The 21,233-nt window shown below is 61.6% G+C and overlaps 4 protein-coding genes across 6 annotated transcripts; 3 read left to right on the top strand and 1 right to left on the bottom strand.

Annotated features, from left to right (window-relative positions):
* Nucleotides 1-2,979: 2,979 nt before the first annotated feature.
* GPR152 (G protein-coupled receptor 152) lies at nt 2,980-4,224 on the top strand. Its single transcript, XM_064164019.1, has one exon. It carries the CDS (start codon nt 2,980-2,982, stop codon nt 4,045-4,047), a length of 1,068 nt encoding a protein of 355 aa, XP_064020089.1. The 3' UTR covers nt 4,048-4,224.
* Nucleotides 4,225-5,236: 1,012 nt separating this feature from the next.
* CORO1B (coronin 1B) lies at nt 5,237-11,426 on the top strand. Its single transcript, XM_064163411.1, has 11 exons — nt 5,237-5,331; nt 6,202-6,404; nt 7,839-7,958; nt 8,049-8,178; nt 8,263-8,444; nt 8,644-8,763; nt 8,839-8,943; nt 9,023-9,168; nt 9,263-9,320; nt 9,901-10,200; nt 10,693-11,426. Exons 2-11 carry the CDS (start codon nt 6,204-6,206, stop codon nt 10,810-10,812), a joined length of 1,482 nt encoding a protein of 493 aa, XP_064019481.1. The 5' UTR covers nt 5,237-5,331; nt 6,202-6,203; the 3' UTR covers nt 10,813-11,426.
* A 398-nt stretch (nt 11,427-11,824) lies between these two features.
* Nucleotides 11,825-13,791, top strand: PTPRCAP (protein tyrosine phosphatase receptor type C associated protein). The gene is made up of 2 exons (XM_064163945.1): nt 11,825-11,903; nt 12,682-13,791. The coding sequence occupies exons 1-2, from the start codon at nt 11,901-11,903 to the stop codon at nt 13,270-13,272; spliced, it is 594 nt and encodes a 197-aa protein (XP_064020015.1). The 5' UTR covers nt 11,825-11,900; the 3' UTR covers nt 13,273-13,791.
* A 622-nt stretch (nt 13,792-14,413) lies between these two features.
* Nucleotides 14,414-21,117, bottom strand: RPS6KB2 (ribosomal protein S6 kinase B2). 3 transcript variants are annotated; one of them, XM_064163414.1, is made up of 15 exons: nt 21,003-21,117; nt 19,632-19,666; nt 19,409-19,529; nt 19,229-19,297; nt 19,004-19,151; nt 18,360-18,417; nt 18,174-18,274; nt 17,968-18,058; nt 17,774-17,864; nt 17,521-17,628; nt 16,068-16,130; nt 15,877-15,954; nt 15,661-15,768; nt 15,458-15,570; nt 14,414-14,872 (listed from the first exon to the last, which is right to left on the bottom strand). In XM_064163414.1, the coding sequence occupies exons 1-15, from the start codon at nt 21,072-21,074 to the stop codon at nt 14,701-14,703; spliced, it is 1,428 nt and encodes a 475-aa protein (XP_064019484.1). In that variant the 5' UTR covers nt 21,075-21,117; the 3' UTR covers nt 14,414-14,700. The 3 variants fall into 3 exon arrangements, with proteins under 3 accessions (XP_064019484.1, XP_064019482.1, XP_064019483.1); XM_064163412.1 differs by lacking the exon at nt 21,003-21,117 and having other exon boundaries at nt 19,632-20,869; XM_064163413.1 differs by lacking the exons at nt 15,877-15,954; nt 21,003-21,117 and having other exon boundaries at nt 19,632-20,869.
* Nucleotides 21,118-21,233: the final 116 nt, after the last annotated feature.

Raw genomic sequence — 21,233 nt, forward strand, 5'->3', positions numbered from 1 at the left:
ACTGCCACCAGCCACCACTGCCACCAGCCACCACTGCCACCAGCCACCGCTGCCACCCTCTGTGGCCTCGTGCTGGGGCACAGCCACAGCCACAGCGCTGACACACACCAGCTGGGCCCCCGAAGTATGGCCTGGGGTCACCCCCATGAGGTGGTGACACCAATCAGTGTCCCCAGTGCTCTGTCCCATGGCCACCACCATCAGTGTCCCCAGTATCAATCAGTGTCTCCAGTGCTCTGTCCCATGGCCACCACCATCAGTGTCCCCAGCACCAAACAGTGTCTCCAATGCTCTGTCCCATGGCCACCACCATCAGTGTCCCCAGCACCAAACAGTGTCTCCAGTGCTCTCCTCCTATGGCCACCACCATCAGTGTCCCCAGCACCAAACAGTGTCTCCAATGCTCTGTCCCATGGCCACCACCATCAGTGTCCCCAGCACCAATCAGTGTCTCCAGTGCTCTCCTCCTATGGCCATCACCATCACTGTCCCCAGCACCAAACAGTGTCTCCAGTGCTCTGTCCCATGGCCACCACCATCAGTGTCCCCAGCACCAAACAGTGTCTCCAGTGCTCTCCTCCTATGGCCACCACCATCAGTGTCCCCAGCACCAAACAGTGTCTCCAATGCTCTGTCCCATGGCCACCACCATCAGTGTCCCCAGCACCAATCAGTGTCTCCAGTGCTCTCCTCCTATGGCCATCACCATCAGTGTCCCCAGCACCAATCAGTGTCTCCAGTGCTCTCCTCCTATGGCCACCACCATCAGTGTCCCCAGCACCAAACAGTGTCCCCAGTGCTCTCCTCCTATGGCCACTGCCATCAGTGTCCCCAGCACCAAACAATGTGCCCAGTACTCACCCCACAGCCATCATCTGTGTTCCCAGCACCAACTGATGTCCCCATTACTTACCCCACAGCCACCACCATGTCCCTGGGACCAACCTACAACCTCATAGTCATCCTGTGGCCACCACCTGTGTCCCTAGCACCAAAATAATGTCACTGCATGGCCCCATCCATGTCCCCAGCACCAACCCACGTCCCAAACACTCTCTACCTTAAGGCTACCACTACAGTCCTCAGCCCCCACCTCCAGCATGTCCCCAAAGGTACGTGACACCCATGGGCGCCGTGATGGCTGCTGGCTCTGCTGTGTCCCCTGATACCATCAGTGCTGGGCAGGGAGGGTGGCAGCAGGAAGCCAGCACAGGATGGGGAGATGCCATCTCAGGGGCTTCATCACACTGGTTCCTGCACACACATGTCCTCGTTGTCCCCAACTTGGAGGCTAGCCCGAGACCAACACCCTAATGCCCTGCAGAGGCCAGCACTGGTGAGGGGGGGGGTCCTGCTCCACATCTACCCCATGACACTGTCCCCAAGATGAGGGGGGCCCAAATGGGGCCACTCTGCTGGGTTCTGTGATGACCTCCACCTTAGACCAGATGGGGAAACTGAGGCAGGGCTGATGCTGCACACCCCACACACCCCCCAGGAACTCCAGTATCAGTACTGCAGTACTGGGAAAACTGAGAGATACGGGGGGAGGGGGTGAGGGGGGGGGGTAAGTGGGTGGAGCTCCCGAATTGAAGCCCCTCCCAGCTGCACCCACACTTAAGGCACCCCACAGCCGGGGACACCACATCTGCTGCCTCTGCCCCAGCTGTCCCCACTGCTGAGGTAGGTCCTACTGTCCTGGGGGGGATGGCACAGGGACATGGGGTGGCACAGCGTGGGGAGGACATGGGTGGCACATGGGACAGGAAGGACAGCCCAAAATGAGAGCAGGAAGGAGGGACAGAAGTGTGGGGTGGGTGACACGGGAAGGTTGTGACCCCAGAAGGGACAATAGGGGAAAATGTGACCCAAAAGGGTGATACAGGAGAGCACAGCATGGGGTGGGGGCATGGTACAGGAAGGATGCCCAGAAGGGGGGTGACACGGGGAGGGGGGGACACATGGGGAGAGGGCGACACCAGAGGGGGTGAGACCGGAGGGGACAATAGCAGAGGGTGTGACAGTGGAGAATAGAAGGATATAGAAGGGGATGGCACGGGCGGGGGAGGGCAGTAAAGGGAAGGGGGTGACATTAAGAGAGGGAGGACATGGGATGCAGTGTTACGGGAAGGAGTGACACAAGGAAATGATGAAGAGGGGGTGACACGGAGGGGGGAGGGAGATGGGAGGGGCTGGCGACCGTGGAGAGCGACACGATAAGGAGTCGTGGTGATGCCAGAGGTGATACCGGAGCGGATGACAGAGGAGGAGGTGACATAGAAGGGGTTGGCAGGGCAGAGGTGGAGTGACATGAAAGGGGCCAGAGGGGAGGGGGTGACACTGAATGTAGGGACATGGAAAAGGTGGCAGGGGAGGGAGTGGCACAGGGTGGAGGGAGATGGAACGGGTGGCAAGGGAGGGAGGGACATGGAGTGGAGCGACAGGGAAGGCTTGGCAGGGGAGGGGGTGACACTGAGTGGAGGGACATGGAAAGGATGGCAGGGGAGGGGGTGACACTGAGTGGAGGGACGTGGAACGGGTGTCAGGGGAGGGAGTGGCATAAGGTGGAGGGACATGGAAAGGATGGCAGGGGAGGGAGTGGCACTGAGTGGAGGGATGTGGAACGGGTGGCAGGGGAGGGAGTGGCACAAGGTGGAGGGACATGGAAAGGATGGCAGGGGAGGGGGTGACACTGAGTGGAGGGACATGGAAAGGATGGCAGGGGAGGGGGTGACACTGAGTGGAGGGACGTGGAACGGGTGGCAGGGGAGGGGGTGAGACGAGGTGGAGGTACAGGGAAGGGATGGCAGGGGAAGGAGTGGCACGGGGTGGAGGGACAGGGAAGGGATGGCAGAGGAGGGGTGACAGAGGGAGGGGTGACACAGGCAGGGATGACAGAGGGGTGACAGAGGGAGGGGTGACACCCCATCCCAGAGCTCCAAGCCACCCCTTGCTTCCCACAGGGCTAGACCTGTGCCGATGGAGCCAGCAAACACCACCTTGACCCCAATCCTGCTCCTGCCGCCGCGCACCCTGTTGTGGGATGGGTGGCTCATGGTGGCCTGTGTGGCACTGGGGCTACCAGCCAACGCCTTCACCTTGTGGTTCACGGGCTGGCGCCTGCGGGGACAAGGCCTGGCAGGCTTCATCCTCAGCCTGGCCACCTCAGACCTCCTCTTCCTCACCAACTCGCTCTTGCAGATCTGGTCGATGGCCAACAGCTACCAGTGGCTCCTGGGCACCGCCTTGTGCCAACTCTACCAATTCCTCTACGGTGTGGGTTACTACAGTGGGCTCTTCTTGCTGGCGACCATCAGCTTGGACAGATGCCTGCTGGTGGCCGCCCCCCTGTGGTACCGGTGCCGGCGGCCGGCGCGGTTACCGGTGATACTGTGCCTGGGCGCCTGGCTGGCAGCGGCCGCCTGCAGCGTGCCAGACACGGCGCTGTCATTGACGGAGGAGTTGATGCCCGGCTTTGTGGTGTGTGTCACCAGGCGGGGCAGCTGGGAGGTGCCCATGCGCTGTTTGGAGGTGCTGGTGGAGGGATTGCTGCCCTTCAGCGTGGTCATGGTGTGCCACGGGGTGGCTTTGGTGCTGGCACGCTGCCGCCGCGGGCAAGGAGTTCGCCCTCCAGCTCGGTTCCAGCATATCTTGGTGGCTACGGTGAGCGTCTACGTGGTGCTGCATCTGCCCTTCCAAGTGGCCCAGCTGCTGACGTTGGTGGCACCCGGGACCTCCGAGCACTTAATCTACTTCCTGGGGTTGGCCTTCAACCTGAACAGCTGCATCAATCCCTGCCTCTACCTGCTCTTTGGCACCCGTGCCTGCCAACGCCTCAGCCGCCTGCTGCGGGCTGTCCTCGTCTGCTGGCCAACCAAAGCCCTTACCGAAGTGCCACTCACAACTGTCAGCCAAGTGCCACCCCCTGCCGCCACCCCTGTGCCAACTGCTACCGGCAATCCTGTGCCACCTGCTGCCATCGCCCCCGTGCCGACTGCTACTGGCAACCCTGTGCCACCTGCAGCCACTACCTCAATGCCACTCTGAGCTCTGAGCTCACCGAGTCCAACCACCAACCCAACGCCACCAGGGCACCACCAGCCCGTGCCCCTCAGCACCACTTCTCCACCGCTTTGAAACCCTGGCAGGGACGGACACTGCCCTGGGCAGCCTGGGTTAGGTCCTGACAACCCTCAAGGGCAACAAACTGTTCTTCACGTCCAACCTAAAGCGTTTCTTTTTGCCGTGTCGTCTGTCCCTCGGGGGAAGAGCCCAAACCCACCTGGCTGCAACCTCCTTGCAGGGAGCCGCAGAGAGCCAGAAGGTCTCCCCCCAGACTCCTTTCTCCAGGCTGAACACTGTGCCCCACAGGGTGGCCTGGCACAGGGTGGCACTGCCCTTGGGCTGATTTTGTCCCACGGAGTGATCTGCCCATGAGGACCCTGCTCATGGGGTGCCTCTGGCATGGGGTGACACTATCCTGGATGGAGGATGCTCCACAGCCTTCCTGCCCATGGAGTGACCGTGACCGACCGGGAGATCCTGAGCATGAGGTGACCTTGCCCATAGAGTGACCCCTCCCGCACTGACCACGTCCATGGTGACCCTACCCATCACAGGGAGCCTGGCATGGGGGGGGGGACACGACTCTGCCTCACAGGGTGACCTGAAATTGGCATCCTGCCAAGCGGGGTGACCCCGTCTATGAGGTGACGCTGACCATGAATACCCTCCCCCGCGGGGACTGTGCCCCCCAACAAGGTGACCTGACACAGGAGGACCTTCTCCACGGAGTCACTGTGCCCATGGGCACCCTGATCCACGGGGTCCCTGCCCATGGGGTGACCGTGCCCGAGGAGCAGTCGTGTCCGCAGGCTACTGGGGGTCCACGTGCCTGGAGTGACCATGTCCACGGAGGCACAACGCCCACTGGGGGACCCTGAACACGGAGTAACTCTGCCCACAGCGGGACCGCCTTCACAAAGTCCATGCCCACGGGGTGACCCTGACATTGGGGTGGCCGTGCCCGCAGCGTGATCGTGCCCACGGGGACCGCATCCCCATCTCCACCCCACGGGATGACGGTGCCCACGGCGCGACCGTACCCACTGAAAAAGCCTCACACACACTCCAGCCCTGGCGACCGTTAACGCTACCCCCCGACCCCTCCCCGCCCCCCACCCCTCCCCACTCCCCCACCCCTCATCTCCGGTGGTGCATGCGCGGGGAGGGTCCGCCCCGGTCACTTCCTGCCCCGCCCCCTCCCTTCCCGCTGCCGCCGCCGCTACCGGCCCCGCGCGCCGCCGCCCGCTGCCCCTGGCCCCGGTCCCGGTGAGTGCGGGGACCGGACACCCCCCCCCCACTGCCACCGCCACCGGCCTGGCCCGAGGTGGGCTCCCAGGAACCGGCTCCGGAGTGGTGGACTCAACCGGACTCGCAACCGGAGCGACCGGCCCCATCCCTCGCCCCATCGCTGTCCCCGTTCCTGTCCCCAGCCCTGTCCGCATTCTTGTCTTCATCCTGTCCCCATCCCTCATCTTGGCCTCATCTCTGTCCCCAGCTCTGTCCCCATACCCAGTGGGGCCATCGCTGTCCCCACTACTCTCGTCCCTGGTCCTCCTCCTGTCTCTGTCTCTTTGCTCAGTGAGGCCATCTCTGTCCTTGTACCTTTCCCTGTCTCAGTTCCATTCTTGCCCCCATTCCTGTCCTTGTCTCGTGTCCCTGTACTCAGTGGAGCCATCCCTGTCCCCATCCTTGTTCCCTGCTTACTCAGCTGGCCCACCCCTGTCGCATCCCTGCCCTTGCCCCCACCCCTGCCTCTGTCTCTGTCCCCTGTTACCCAGCAGGGCCACTGCTGCCCCCATGTCCTCAAGCCCGGACTCATCGAGACCATACCTGTTCTCCTTTCTGTCCCCATCGCTCTGCCCCTGCACCCTTGTCCTCATCCACCTCTGCTGGTTCTCTCGCTGTCCCCGTGGTCGGAGGGACACTGCTGCCCCCTCCCCCGAGTCCCCCGCCATGGGGCAGGGCAGGGAGGGGTTTATCTGCTAGCGGGAAGGGGCTGGGCTGCCCTTTACCCAGGGAGGGTGACAAGGGACAGCCTCCGCTTTTGGCCACCTTCTCCTTCGGCTGCTTCTACAGCAGATCCCACCTGGGTGCTGACCCCTGGCCCCGGGGGCGGGTGTGTGTTCCCCCCCCCAGCCATGTCGTTTCGGAAGGTGGTTCGGCAGAGCAAGTTCCGCCACGTCTTCGGGCAGCCGGTGAAGACGGAGCAGTGCTACGATGACATCCGCGTGTCCCGCGTCACCTGGGACAGCACCTTCTGCGCTGTCAACCCTGCCTTCCTCGCCATCATCGTGGAGGCCAGCGGCGGCGGCGCCTTCCTCGTCCTCCCCCTCCACAAGGTGATGCTTCCAGGGTGTTGGTGGGCACCTGCATGGTCGTTAAGATGCCTTCCGACCCGAGCCATTGATACTGGGAGGGAGGTGGTGGTACTGGGAGGGTGATGGTGGTACTGGGAGGGTGATGGTGGGTGGCTGGATGGTCATTAAAGTGCCTTCCAACCCAAGTCACTGATACTGGGGAGGTGATGGTGGTACTGGGAGGGTGATGTTGGTACTGGGAAGGTGATGGTGGGTGGCTGGATGGTCATTAAAGTGCCTTCCAACCCAAGTCACTGATACTGGGGAGGTGATGGTGGTACTGGGAGGGTGATGTTGGTACTGGGAAGGTGATGGTGGGTGGCTGGATGGTCATTAAAGTGCCTTCCAACCCAAGTCACTGATACTGGGGAGGTGATGGTGGTACTGGGAGGGTGATGTTGGTACTGGGAAGGTGATGGTGGGTGGCTGGATGGTCATTAAAGTGCCTTCCAACCCAAGTCACTGATACTGGGAAGGTGATGGTGGTACTGGGAGGGTGATGGTGGGTGGCTGGATGGTCATTGAAGTGTCTTCCAACCTGAGTCACTGGTACTGCAGGGGTGATGCTGATACTGGAGGGGTGATGCTGATACTGCAGGGGTGATGCTGATACTGGGAGGGTGATGGTGGGTGGCTGGATGGTCATTTAAGTGTCTTCCAACCCAAGTCACTGATACTGGGGAGGTGATGGTGGTACTGGGAGGGTGATGGTGGGTGGCTGGATGGTCGTTAAGGTGGCTTCCAACCTGAGCCATTGATACTGGGTGCTTGATGGTGGCACTGGGAAGGCAATGGTGTGTGACTGGATGGTCATTAAAGTGCCTTCCAACCTGGGTCACTGATACTTGGAGGGAGATGGTGAGCAACTGGATGGTTGTTAAGGTGCTTTCTGATGATACTGGGAGGATGATGGTGATGGTGTGATGGTGGAGAATTGGATAATCTTTAAGATCTCTTCCATCTGAAGCCCTTCTGTGTATGGTGATACTGGGAGGGTGGTAGTGGGCAACTGGATGGTCATTAAAGTGCCTTCCAACCCAAGCCACTGAGAGGGTGATAGTGGTACTGGGAGGGTACTGTCACAGCAACAGGAGAATGACAGCAGTACCTGGAGGGTGAGGTGACAGAAGGGTAGTGGTGATGCCAGGAAGGTACTGGTGTCATGATGGGCGGATGATGGTGATACCAGGAGGGTACCAGTATGGTGATGGGACAGTGGGGTTGGTATTCAAAGGGTGCTGGTGATACCAGGAGAGTTCCAGTGCGGTGAGAAGAGGATGGTGGCAATACTGGGGGAGCACTGATGTGGTGACAAGAGGGTGGCAGCAATACCAGGGAGCTGGTGGCAGTACCGGGAGGATGCTGGTGTGATGATGGGGGTGTGACCACGCTCCCCATGTCCCTTTTGTCCCCCAGACTGGGCGCATCGACAAGTCCTACCCCACGGTGTGCGGGCACACGGGGCCCGTCCTCGACATCGACTGGTGTCCCCACGACTACGTCATCGCCAGCGGCTCCGAGGACTGCACCGTCATGGTGAGGGGGTGACAGAAGGGGGGGTGGAGGGTCGTGGTGAAGGTGAGGGTCCCTCTCCTTTGCCCACCGTGCCCCTCTGCTGCCTCCCAGGTGTGGCAGATCCCCGAGAACGGGCTGAGCCAGCCGCTGACGGAGCCAGTGGTGGTGCTGGAGGGGCACTCTAAACGCGTTGGCATCATCTCCTGGCACCCCACTGCCCGCAACGTCCTTCTCAGTGCAGGTACTGCTGGGGGCGGTCTGCAGCCACGGGAAGGGTTCAAGGAGAGGATATCTGGCTGATGTGACCTCCTCATGTCACCTCTAGGGTGTGACAACGTGGTGCTGATCTGGAACGTGGGCACAGCAGAGGAACTGTACCGCCTGGATGGGCTCCACCCTGACCTCATCTACAGCGTCAGCTGGAGCCGCGACGGCTCCCTCTTCTGCACCGCCTGCAAGGACAAGGCTGTCCGTGTCATCGACCCCCGCCGTGGCACCGTGGTGGCCGTGAGTGTCTCCTTGTGGTGTCACCCTGCCCACATCCCTAAGGCACCATCCACCCCCTGGCTGAACCTCTGCAGCCATGCCCTTGCCTCTTGGTGCTCTCATATGGCTTGGGTGCCACTTTTCCCTCGGTAGCCCCCACTTGCCGTACCCATTTCTGGGTGCCACAGCAGTGCTGATGACCCAACTGCCTCCTGCCTAGGAGAAGGAGCGGGCACACGAGGGGGCACGCCCCATGCGGGCAGTCTTCTTGGCCGATGGCAAGATCTTCACCACCGGCTTCAGCCGCATGAGCGAGAGGCAGCTGGCACTGTGGGACACGGTGAGGAGCACCCCGGGGGTGCCCCAGGGGGACCATGTTGGGGGTATCCTATGGGGCTGACACCTTCCCTCACAGGAGAACCTGGAGGAGCCCATGGGGCTACAGGAGCTGGACTCCAGCAACGGGGCTCTGCTGCCCTTCTACGACCCCGACACCAACGTGGTCTACGTCTGTGGCAAGGTGCGGCCCCGTGGCGTGTCCCCAGACTTTGGACCCCCTGCCCAGGCTTGGGACCCTCGCCATAATGCCATGTCCCCAGGGCGACTCGAGCATCCGGTACTTTGAGATCACGGAGGAGCCTCCCTACATCCACTTCCTCAACACCTTCACCAGCAAGGAGTCCCAGCGGGGCATGGGCTGGATGCCCAAGCGTGGGCTGGACGTCAGCAAGTGTGAGATTGCCAGGTGGGCACAGGGCTGGGGGCATGGGCTGAGGGGGTCCTCGTTTCCCTCCTCGACCCCTCCGTGACCCACTCTGGTGACCCCCAAATCCTGGTAGGTTCTACAAGCTGCACGAACGCAAGTGTGAGCCCATCATCATGACGGTGCCAAGGAAGGTCAGTGGGGATTTGGGGGGGTGGTCCTCAGTACCCCAAGGTGTGACAGTGGGGTGGGGGACACCAGTGGATGAGTGGGGGCCCCTTAACTGTGCCTCGTGAGGGCTGCGTGGGGTGCCTGGGCAGCACGAGGTGGTTGAGTTAAGGTCTCCTGTCATGCCAGCAGGGGTCTGTGGGCAGGACATGGTGGTTGATTGGGGGTCTCAGTGTTGGGAGGGGTCCCTGTGAGCGCTGTGTGGGGTCCCTGGGCAGGATGGGGTGGCTGGGTGGGAGTCAGATCAGACTGGGTGGAGGTGCCTGGGTAGGACATAGTGTTTGGATGGGCATCTGCAGTCATGCCTTTGAGTGTCCCTGGTGGAACACATTGCTTAGGTGGGGGTCCCCTTGTGAGGTCCCAGTCAGGCTGGGCTGGGGTCTTTGTGAAGCCCTGGTGCAGGACAGGATGCCTGGATGGGGGCTTCCGTGAGCTGCCGGGGCAGGACAGGGTTTGGCCATGTTGGGGTTCTCCGTGGATGTCTCCGTGAAGGTCCCACCACCTTCTCTGACATTTTATCCTGGGGGCTGGGGGGGGCTGTCACAGTCGGACCTGTTCCAGGACGACCTGTACCCCGACACGGCTGGCCCCGAGGCGGCCATGGAGGCGGAGGAGTGGGTGGCAGGCCGGACGGCGGGGCCGGTGCTGGTGTCCCTGCGCCAAGCCTACGTCCCCAGCAAGCAACGGGACCTCAAGGTCAACCGCCGGTCGCTGCTCCAGGACAGCCGCGGCCCCGCTGCCACCGCCGCCGCGCCCGCCGCGCCCCCTGCCGCCTCTCCTGCCGCGCACGCCCCCTCCCGCCTCAGCGCGCCGCCTGCCCTCGGCACCCTCCCGCCGGCGCCCACGGTACGTGGGGGCTAATTCATAGGTGGGGTCTCTCTGGGTGGGGTCTTCATCATAGGTGGGGTTGTCTTCACAGGTGGGGTCTTGGTGGGGTCTTCATAGATGGGGTCTCTGTGGGTGTGGTCTTAGGAGGGGTCTTCATAGATGGCATCTTCATAGGTGGAGTCTGAGTGGGTCTGAGTGGGGTCTTTGAGAGTGAAGTATCTGTGGTTGGGTTCGTCATAAGTGAGGTCTTCATAGGTGAGATCTTCATAGGTGAGATCTTCATAGGCGGGGTCCCAGTGGGGTCTAGGTAGGTGGAGTCTTCATGGATGGGTTCTTCGTAGGTGGGGGTCTTCGTGGGTGGGGCCCATGGGTCAGATGGTTGGGTCGGTGGTCCGTAGGTTGGGTGGTGGGCATGGTGGCCCGTGGCGTTGGATGGGGAGTTGGTGAGCGGGGTTGGGGCACGGTGGGCATGGCCCTGGCGGCTGTGGCTGAGGCGGGCTGGCCTGGCAGGGCCGTCTGGAGGAGGTGCTGCAGGAGGTGGCCGCGCTGCGGGCGCTGGTGGTCGAGCAGGGCCAGCGCATCAGCCGCCTGGAGGAGCAGCTCAGCCGCCTCGAGAACGGCCACGTCTAGGGACCACCTCCTACCCCCACCCCCCCTCCCCCACGGGACCACCGGACCCACCTCCCACATCAAAGCCCTCCCACTAAGGGACCATTCCCTACTGCAGGATCCCCCCGCAAGGGACCATTCCCCACCCCAGGATCCCCCTGGCAAGATCACCCTTCCTGGGGTGTCCCCATGCCTCCAAATCCTCCCCTTTGGAGGGGACTGTCCACTCCCTCCATCACCCCGTTACTGGGTGCTGCCCCTCCCCCCATTGCCTTACTGGGTGCTGCCCTCCCCCAAAATCATGGACCATTCCTGTGGGCCCCCCCCAGCCAATATCCTCAGGCTTGAGGGGGATGCTACTTCTGGGATCAAACACTACTCCCTGCACCACCAACCCCCCTTCCTGGGTAGGGGTCTCCCCCACCCCCCTCCCACCCCTCCATTCTCTCTTCCTATGGGGCAGGACACAATTTGTCATGTGTGTCCCCCCAAGAAATTGAGGAACATTGTCCCACTTATATTTTTGGGGGGCTTCTAACCCCTCCTTGTGTGTGTGTGTGTGTCCCTCAACCTTACAGTGCAGGGTCAAAAGATTCTATTTTCACTCCAAATAAAGGAATTTATAAGAAAAGAAACCAATGTGGGGTGAGGCTGGGGGGGGGGGGGGGCGGCAATGGGGGGGTCGTTATGGTGTTGTGGGGGCTGGGAGGGGCACACAGGAAGAAGCAGCAGTCACGAGTGTGAGCTCACCCACATCAGGCAGGAAACGGGGTGATGGGGGGGGAGGGGGGCGAGCAAGCTCCCCCCTCCCCACTATGGTGCCAGGGTGGGGGGCAACTGATTATGGACACACACAGAGTTGGGGGGGGTGGGGGAGTCATAGCTTGTTCGGTATCTGGGGGCTCCGGGGTGAATTTGGGGTAAGGTAGAGGTGTCTGGAGGGGGGAGGGGGGGGGGAGGTGCAGCATTTTGTCTCCCCCCGCATTGATACATCCGCTGCGTGGGGGGGACAGGAAGCAGCAAAGGGGGGGGGGGGGAGCCTCTCTCCCCTGCCAGCCCCCGCCCATCCCGACCGGTGGCACCAGCACCCGATCTGCCAGCATCCGTTGATGGTGAGCACCCCGAAATTGAGGGGGGGGGGGAGGAAATGGTAGGGGACTGGGAGTGAGGTGAATTGGAGCAGGGGGGCTCCTCTTGCCCTTTACCCCTGCTAAGTCTCAGGGGAGGAGGACGCTGTTTAAATTTGGGTCCCCCCTGAACTCCCTGGGGAACTCGGGGTGGGGTGGGGGGGCATTAGTGAAGGGTACTGGGGCATAGCCTCTCAGCTGGGTTGGGGTTGGGGGGGGCAGATTTGGGGGGGCTGAGGATTCAGGGGAGGTTTTGAAGAGTGTGGGTCAGAACAGAGTAGGGGGGAGGGGTTCAGAGAAGTATGGTGAGGTTGGGGAGCAGGGTTGGGGGGGGTCAGGGCAGCATGGTGAGGGTGGGGGGCAGATCTGTGTGGCTCAGAGCAGTACAGGCAGGCTGTGGGTGCAGGGCTGGGGTGGGGATGCCCAGATGCATGGCAGAGGGGAGGGGGAGAGGTGCAGGCAAAGGGACTCAGTGTGCTGGCATGGGGACAGCAGCCAACTCCGGTACTCCCAGCACCCACAGGTGCTGTGGCATCCGCTGCCCGTAGCTGCGTGTCACAATGCCAGCTGGCCACTTGTGGGCATGCAGGATAGAGAGGGGGCAAGCGGGGGTGTGACGCAGCCCTGTCCTTGCTCCTGTGCCCACTGCCCTTCGCCCCAGCCCTGCCCCACTTTCCGGGACGTGGCTGTTACCCCAAAGCCAGGAAGATCCTGGCCGTCTGCCAACGTTGTCCTCGGTGACCTCCTTGTCCTCACCCCACAGGCTGCAGCGTGGTGGCACCTGCTGGCACCGGTGCTGCTGGCACTGCTGGAGCTGGTGGCAGCGGGTGACCATGTGGCAGACAGGAGTGACCGGGTGGTGGGGACCTTACTGGGGGTCCTGCTGTGTTTGTTGGTGGGGTTGGCACTAGCCTGGCACCATCTCTGCCGACTCTCGCCTGGGCGATACCACCCTCGTCCCATGGGACACCGGGCCCTGGCGCTGCTGCGGGGACGCTGGCACCGGCTGCGGGGACACCTGAGTGACAGCGTGGTGCTGCCTGGAGATGGGGACGGGGAGGTGACAACAGCTGCAGAGGATGTGGTGGTGGTGATGGCACCTCGGGATGAGGAGGAAGAGTTGATGCCGTGGAGCCAGGAGCTCAGGCGGCATGAGGAGGAGGAGGAGGAGCAGGAGGAGGAGGAGGAAGAGGAGCAGAAGGAGGAAGAAGAGGAAGAAGAGGAGGCCACAGGCAGCCCCCTAAGTGAGGGGCAGGTGGCAGGGGGCAGCGCCGAGGCCCTGCTCAGTGACCTTCACGCCTTCTCGGGGACCGCGGCGTGGGGGGACACACGGCCACATGTCACTGCCCTCTGATGTCACTGTCCATGATGTCACCAGCCCGTGAGGTCACCTGCTTGTGCTGTCAATGCCCTGTGACTTTGTGATGTCATCACCCTGTCGTCATTGCCGTGTGACACCACCAGCCTGTGACACTCTGCGATGGCACTGCCCTGTGATGACATCACTGCCCTGGGCCATTGCCATCCTGTAGCATCGCTGCGCTCTGGTCAATGCTTTGTGATGTCACCACCCTGTGATGTCACTGTTCTGTGATGACACCGCCCACCCTGTGGTGGCACTGCCCTGCGATGGTTCCAACCCTGCAGTATCACCACCCTGTGATGTCACTGCCCTGTGACATCACCACCCTAGGGCACCACCACCATGTTGGCACTGCTCTGTGACATCATCTGTGAGGCCACCACCTGGTGATATCACCACCCTGTGCCATCCCTGCCCTTCCTGCAAGCACTACCTGCCCCTGTCTGAGGCTCTTGACTGGCTGCAGGAGCCTGGCTGCCAGCCAATAAAAGAGCAGCGCTGTCCAATCAACCAATCAATGCCTGCCCGTTCTGGGGTGGGCGGGGCCTGGGCACAGGGAGGAGCCTATGGGAGGGGCGGAGCCCATAAAGAGGTCCGAGTCTATGGAGGGGAGGAGCCTATGAAGGGGTGGAGTCTATGGAGGGGAGGAGCCTATGAAGGGGTGTAGCCTATTGAGGGGATGGAGCTCGTGGAGGGGAGGAGCCTATGGAAGGGAGGAGTCTATGGAAGGGGTGGAGCTTATGGATAGGGTGGAGCTCACAAAGGGGCGGGGCCTATGAAGGGATGGAACTTATGGAGAGGGTGGAGCTTAGGGAGGGGAGGAGCCTATGAAGGGGCAGAGCCTAATAAAGACACAAGGAAGCAAAAGAAGGGCACAAGGGGGCAGTATGGGGGTGAGGTGGGGTGGGGCTGGGCAGGAGGGACTGGGGCCGTGGGAGTCCCTGGGCACAAGCAGATTGCAAGGAGGGGCACAGGGTGCAACGGGACTCTGCCGAGGGGGCAGTGAGCAGAAGAGGACAGTGCTGGGGCCACAGTGGAAAAGGGACAAGGACGGGGGCAGAGCCTGCAGCCCGTGGCCCCCTGCCCAGAATCCCCCCTCAAGATCCACCCCCTCCAACGCAAGACCACCATAGCCTCATTAAGTCCTTTAATTATCACACATTCAGCAGCTGGGCCACGCCTTTGGAGGGGGCACAACCCAAGGACCACACCCTTGGGGGGCCCACACCCTTGGGAGTGCCCCTGCCCACCCTCCCCTCCATACCAGCTCGTCCTGGCATCTGCGTGAGCAGGTAAGGGGGGGATATTAGGCAGGGGGTACACCCAGAGCAGAAGCAGCTTTTGGGGTGTCCCCCCGACCTGAACCCACAAGTGGGGCGCCAGCCCCCACCCCCAACCCTCCCCACCCCTACCCCACCCCTACCTGGGCACCCGCCCCCGACCTCCTTTCTGCTTCTTGGCACCCACCGAGGTCTTGATGGGCAAGGGGGCTGTGCCCTCTGGAGGAGGGGGTGGCAGGGTAGCCACCTCCATTGGCTCTCCTCCTGCCCCTCCTGGCTTGAACGCTTCGAAAGGGGAGAATTTCACAGGGCTGGGGGGAGTGACACAGAGAAATAGAGGTGTGGACGTGAGGTGAGCATCCCCTGCCCACCGCAGAAACCCCTCCTTGTCCCCCCTGCACTTTGTCCCCAGTGCTGCCCCCTTGTGGCCAGTGCTTCCCCAGCACTGTACCTCCAGTCCAGTTCCCCCAGCTCCACTATTCCCTTATGTCCTGTGTCCCCCCTCCCCAGCACGGTCCCCTTGTGCCAGGAGCTCCCCTAGCGCTATGCCATTGCGCCCAGTACCACCCCAGCCCTGCCCCTTTTTTACCAAATGACCCCTCCACAATCCTCTTGTGCCCAGTGCCTGCCTCAGCCCCTTGTCCCCAGTGCCTCCCCAGCACTGTCCCCAACACCAAGCTTCTTGTGCTCAGTGTCCCCACGACCTGCTCCCCCAACAGAGAGAGGAAGGGCAGTGGTGGTCCACAGAGCACCCCCCCCCCCACTGATCCCCCACTCCAATGGTACCCCATGGTGTCTACCTCAATGCCCACCATCCCCAAATCAGCCTCCCTCAGCATCCACCCTATTACCCCCTCCCATAACCCGCTCCCAGTGTCCCCCCCAGCCGCAGTTACCTGACGGGGGTGCGGGGGCTGCTGTTGAGGCGTCGGGGGGAGCGCACTTTGGGTTGGAAGGAGAACCCTTCCTTGATGCTCTCTAGCACTGAAGGGGCCACATAGGTAAAGCCCTGAGAGATAATTTAGCCAGGAGGACATCGGGGGGTGCCCACCTTGCCAGAGAGTGGTGCCCACTATGCCCCCCCCGCCCTGCTCCATACCAGGAAGGCTTGGTTGGCACTTTCACTGATGGCAGCATCGTCTGGGCTGTCCACCGGGGTTTGGCGAGTGAAGCGGGTGTCAAACTGGCTGACATCCTCCTCTGACTGCTGCAGGAACGGGGCGGGGGGGAGGTGTGGGTGCTCCTCTGGGTGCCCCTTCCCCCCAGAATTCGCACCCTGCTCACCTCCCTCCCCCCTGCCCACCCCCAGTCGTACCAAGCTTGGTTTAAATGGAGGGTCCAGCCTTCGGGCCAGGAGATCCTCCCAGTTGATGTGACGGAAGAAAGGCTGCTTCTGCATGGGGTGGGGGGGTGGTGGTGGTGGGTGCTGGGGGGGTCAAGGGTCCAGGGAGGGGGGGGGGGGGTGTCAGCCTGGCACCCACCCTGCTGCCCCATCCCTGCCTGTACCTGCACATCAGCCGCGTCGCCCGGGCCACCTCCAACCCGCTGGTTGGGGTTTCTCTTGAGGAACTGGAAGAGAAAAGAGGATGGAGTGGGGCGTGGGGGAGGGGGGCTGTGGTTTGGTAGGACCTCCATAAACCTGCCGTGGTAGGATCTAGGTAATCAAGGTGGGGGAGCTACCTGTTTTGGTAGGGCCTATATAAACCTGTTCTGGCAGGACCTGTAGAAATGAGGGTGGACAGACGTTTTGGTAGGACCTACAGAAAGTTGTTATGTAATCAAAGTGGGACACACACACACACACACACACACACACACACACACACTCCCTGTTTCAGTAGGACCTACAGAAATAAGGAAAGGGCACACGTTTTGATAGGACCTACATCTGTTCTGGTAGGACCCACGGAACCAACTATGGGACACCAGTTTTGGCAGGACCTACATAAACCTGTTTTGATAAGAACTACATTAACAAGGAACTGGGCACCTGGTTTGGTAGGGTCTACATCTGTTCTGGTAGGACCTAGGTAACCAAGTAGGGGACATCAGTTCTGTAGGACCTAGGATAGCAGTTTTGGTAGGACCTAGGTAACCAATCAGGGGACACCAGTTCTGTAGGACCTGGGTAACCAAGTAGGGGACACCAGTTTTGGCAGGACCTAGGACACCACTTTTGGTAGGACCTAGGTAAGCAAGTAAGGGACACCAGTTCTGGTAGGACCTGAGTAACCAAGTAAGGGACACCACTTTTGGTAGGACCTAGGTAAGCAAGTAAGGGACACCAGTTCTGGTAGGACCTGAGTAACCAAGTAAGGGACACCACTTTTGGTAGGACCTAGGTAAGCAAGTAAGGGACACCAGTTTTGGTAGGACCTAGGTAAGCAAGTAAGGGACACCAGTTTTGGCAGGACCTAGGTGACCAAGTAGGGGACATCTCTTTAGGCAGGACCTAGGTGACCAAGTAGGGGACACCACTTTAGGCAGGACCTAGGTGACCAAGTGGGGGACACCACTTATGGCAGGACTTAGGTGACCAAGTAGGGGACACCACTTTTGGTAGGACCTAGGTAAGCAAGTAAGGGACACCAGTTTTGGCAGGACCTAGGTAACCAAGTAAGGGACACCAGTTTTGGCAGGAACTAGGTAACCAAGTAAGGGACACCACTTTTGGCAGGACCTAGGTGACCAAGTAGGGGACACCTCTTTAGACAGGACCTAGGTAACCAAGTAAGGGACACCACTTATGGCAGGACCTAGGTGACCAAGTAGGGGACACCACTTTTGGCAGGACCTAGGTGACCAAGTGAGGGACACCACTCATGGCAGGACCTAGGTGACCAAGTGAGGGACACCACTCATGGCAGGACCTAGGTGACCAAGTAGGAGACAGCTCTTTTGGTAAGAGCTACGTGAACCCATTTTGGCAGGCCCCAGGCAGCCAAGCTGGTGGCAGTACCTTCTTGAGCAGGTCCCGTGCGTCGGGGGTCAGGTAGGGTGGCAGCACCAGCTTGCCCTTGAGGATCTTGTCAATGGTCTTCTTGCGGTTCTCCGCGGTGAAAGGCGGCTGCGAGAGGCACCACCGGGTGGTGAGGAAGAGCCAGGAGGGTAAGGAAGGCCCCGTGTCACCACAACCTGGCTGCCCACCTCCCACCCACCCACCCACCCACTCAGCCACAGCGAGGAGAGGAAAGAGCAGGAGTGGGACTTGCCGATCCTGTGAGCATGTCGTACATCAGGGCGCCCAGGCTCCACCAGTCCACCGCCCGGTTGTGCCCGCTGCGCACCAGTATCTCAGGGGCCCTGCAGGAGTAGTTGTTCCAGTTGAGGAAGGGGTCCCTTGAGCTGAGGAACGCACCCCCCCCCGCTCCCCCATAGAACCTTCCTACACCCCTCCCTGCCTCACATGTACTCGATGGTGCCGCAGAAGGTGTGGGTGACAGCCCCATCATGGATGGACTCCTTGCACAACCCAAAATCTGTCAGCTTGATGTGACCTAAGGAGGAACATTTTGGGTGTGTGTTGGGGGCTCAGAGCCATTGCTGGGACTCGTACCCCCCAGCCCACTCCATCCCCAACCCCATCCCCATCCCCATCCCCACCCAACCCACCTTGGCTGTTGAGCATGATGTTCTCCGGCTTGAGGTCTCGGTAGATGATGCCATGGGAGTGTAGGTGGCCCAGTGCCAGGGTGATCTCGCTCAGGTAGAAACTAGGGTGGGGCAGGGCTGTGAGTGGTGTTGGGGTCCTGGTCCCCACTCCGGCCCCCAACTACAGTTCCCCCACGCCAGCCCTACCAGGCAGTGTCCTCCAGGAAGATGCCTTCCCGCTCCAGCTGCATGAAGAGCTCTCCACCTGAAAAATCAGCCCAAGTAAGACCTCCTGAAGCCACCACAGGGCCTCCTGAGGCATCTTGGAATCCCCTGAGCCATCCCAGGATCCTCTGAGCCATCCCTGGAACCTCCTGAGTCAACCCAAGACCTGAGCTATCCCCAGGACACCCTGAGCCCTCCTGAACCATACCTAGAACCCCCTGATCCATCCTCACCTTTGGATCCCCTGAACCGTCTCTGAGACATCCCAAACCAACCCTCAGAGCTGCCTCAGGAGCCCCCTGAGCCATTCCAGGACTCCCTAAGCCATTCCCAAGACCCCTGAAACCACTTCAGGATGCCCTGAGCCACCCATGGAACCTCCTGAATCATTCTGAGACCCCTTAACCCACCTCAGAAGCCCCCTAGCCATCTCCAGAACCTCCTGAACTGACCCTCAGAGCCACCTCAGGACGTCTTAAGCCACCACAGGACACCTGAACCATCCATGGGTCCTCCTAAGCCATCTCTGAGACATCCTGAACCAATGCCCAGAGCCACCAAAGGACCTCTTGAGCCACCTCAAGATCTACTAAGCCTCCTTGAGACCCTGTTGACCCCACCCTTACCACTGAGGCACTCCAGGATGAGGTAGAGCTTGCCGCCCGTCTGGAAGGCATAGATGAGGTCAACGATGAAGGGGTGCTTGACAGCCTCCAAGATGTTCCTCTCAGCTCGGGTGTGAGCCGTGTCCTTGGCGTTGCAGGCGATCTTGGCCTTGGGGGAGGGGCGTGGGAGGCGCTGAGCTTTGGTGGGGGAGGTCTCCAGGGAGCTGGAGGCTGGGTTGCTCTTACCTTCTTCAGAACCTTCATGGCAAAGATCTTCCCCGTGTTGGTGCCTTGGACTTTACGGACCTGGAAGACCTAAAAGGACGAGCAGAAGTGGTCGGGGATCTGGAATCAAGCCTCCCAAAACTCCCTACCCTGAAAAAGGGTCCCACTCCCCCCAAAAAAAGCCTGCTGCATCCTCCTCACCTTGCCATAGCCACCCTTGCCCAGGACACGCAGCAGCTCGAAGCAGTGGGGACCGATGTGCTCGGGGCCGTTGTTGACGCTGCTCTCCGAGATCTCGATCTCCTCGTAGTGTCCCACCGGCCTGTAGGGGCACGGGGTGAGAGGGGACAGACCCTCTGCCTGGCCCCTGTCCCCACCCATTCCCTGGCCCCTGGTCCCCTCCCACTGCCTGTCTCCAACTTACTCCAGGCCGTTTCCCCGGGGCTCCAGCTCCATCTCCTGCAGGAAGGAAACCATGGGCACTGGTGGGCAAGAGGGAGCCGTGGTGGGCAGGGTACCCACGCCAGAAAGTGTGCCCACAGCAAGACGGGTGCCCATGGTGAGCAGGATGCTCAAGGCAAGCAGGGTGCCCACAGCAGACAGGGGACCCACGGTAGGCAGAATGCCCAAGGCAAACAGGGCACCTGTGGCAGGAAGGGTTCTCATGGCAGAGTGCTCCCAGCAGGCGGGGGACCCATGGTAAGTGGAGCACCCACGGCAGGAGAGGAGCCATGGCAGACAGGGTGCTCACGGGAGGAAGGGTGCCCACAGCATGCAAAGTGCACACGGTAGGGTAGTCCTGCCGTGGGCAGGACATCCATGGTGAGCAAATAGGCAGGGTGCTGCAGCAGGATGGCAGGCAGAGGACTCACAGCGGGCAGGGTGCCCGCAATAGGCAGGGTGCTCACGACAGGACACCCATGGCTTGCACTCATGGCAGGCAGAGCACCCATGACAGGCAGGAGAACTATGACAGGATGGCAGCAGGGCGGGCGAGGCGCGGTGCCACCGGCCCAGCCGGATGTTTTTGGGCTGAGCCCGAGCTCTGCCCGGAGAGAGCCTCCCTTTGCCCGGTCGTACCGGGACCCCCGGCTGTGCCTTGCAACAAGCAGTTCCCGGGATCCCCATTCCCACCGGGTCCCAGTGCTGCTCACTCGGCTCCAAGCCCCATCTCCAGCCCATCCCAGTGCCCACGTCCCTGTCCCGGTGCCCCCACTCTCAGTCCCAGTGTCCCCGGTCGCGATTCTGTCCTTAGCCACTGCTGGTATCTACTCTCTGGTCTCGATGCTCCCTGTCACAGCCAGTGCCGGTGCCCCTGTCTCCATTCCCAGTGCCCTCTGTCCTTGATCCCCGTTTCTAGCCGCTCCCGGTGTTCCCGTCCCAGTCTCCATTCCCATCCTCAGTCCGGTGCCGGTGCCACTATTCCCGGCCCCCGTGCACCCAATTCCGGCCCCAACCTGCCCCAGTACCCTTGTGCTCGATGTTCCAGATTCCGGCCCCAGCCTCTCCCGGTACCCCTATGCGCGGTGCCCCTCGATTCCGGTGCTTGTATGCCCGGTGCTCCCTACTCCGGCCCCCGCCACTCCCGGTGCCCCTGTGCCCGGTGCCTCCGGTCCCAGATCTTGTCCCCAGCCGCTCTCGGTGCTCATGTCCCTCTCTAGGTCGCCACATCCCCATCCTCAGTCCGGTGTCGGTGTCCCTGTTCCCCAGTCTCGGTGCCTCCATTGCCCACTCCCTGCGACAATCCCGGTGCTCGGTTCCCCGGGGCCCCTGTCCCCCTCTGGTGCCAGCTCACGGTGCCCAGCTCGGGCTCATCCCCGTCGCTGCCCTCCTCGGTCTCCAAGTCGATGTCGAACACCCCCGCCATGACGCCGCCGCCGTACCGGGGACCCCGGCGGGACCCGCCCCTTAGGCCCCGCCCCCTTAGCCCCCACCCTCTCCCTCATTGGCTACGCCCCTTTCGGCCACGCCCCCGCGCGTCATTTTGAGGGGCGGGGGGGGGGATCCCGGGAATCCCCTGCGCGGG

The sequence above is a fragment of the Pogoniulus pusillus genome, chromosome 24 (assembly GCF_015220805.1).
Source record: "Pogoniulus pusillus isolate bPogPus1 chromosome 24, bPogPus1.pri, whole genome shotgun sequence".
In the NCBI taxonomy this organism is placed as follows: Eukaryota; Metazoa; Chordata; class Aves; order Piciformes; family Lybiidae; genus Pogoniulus; species Pogoniulus pusillus.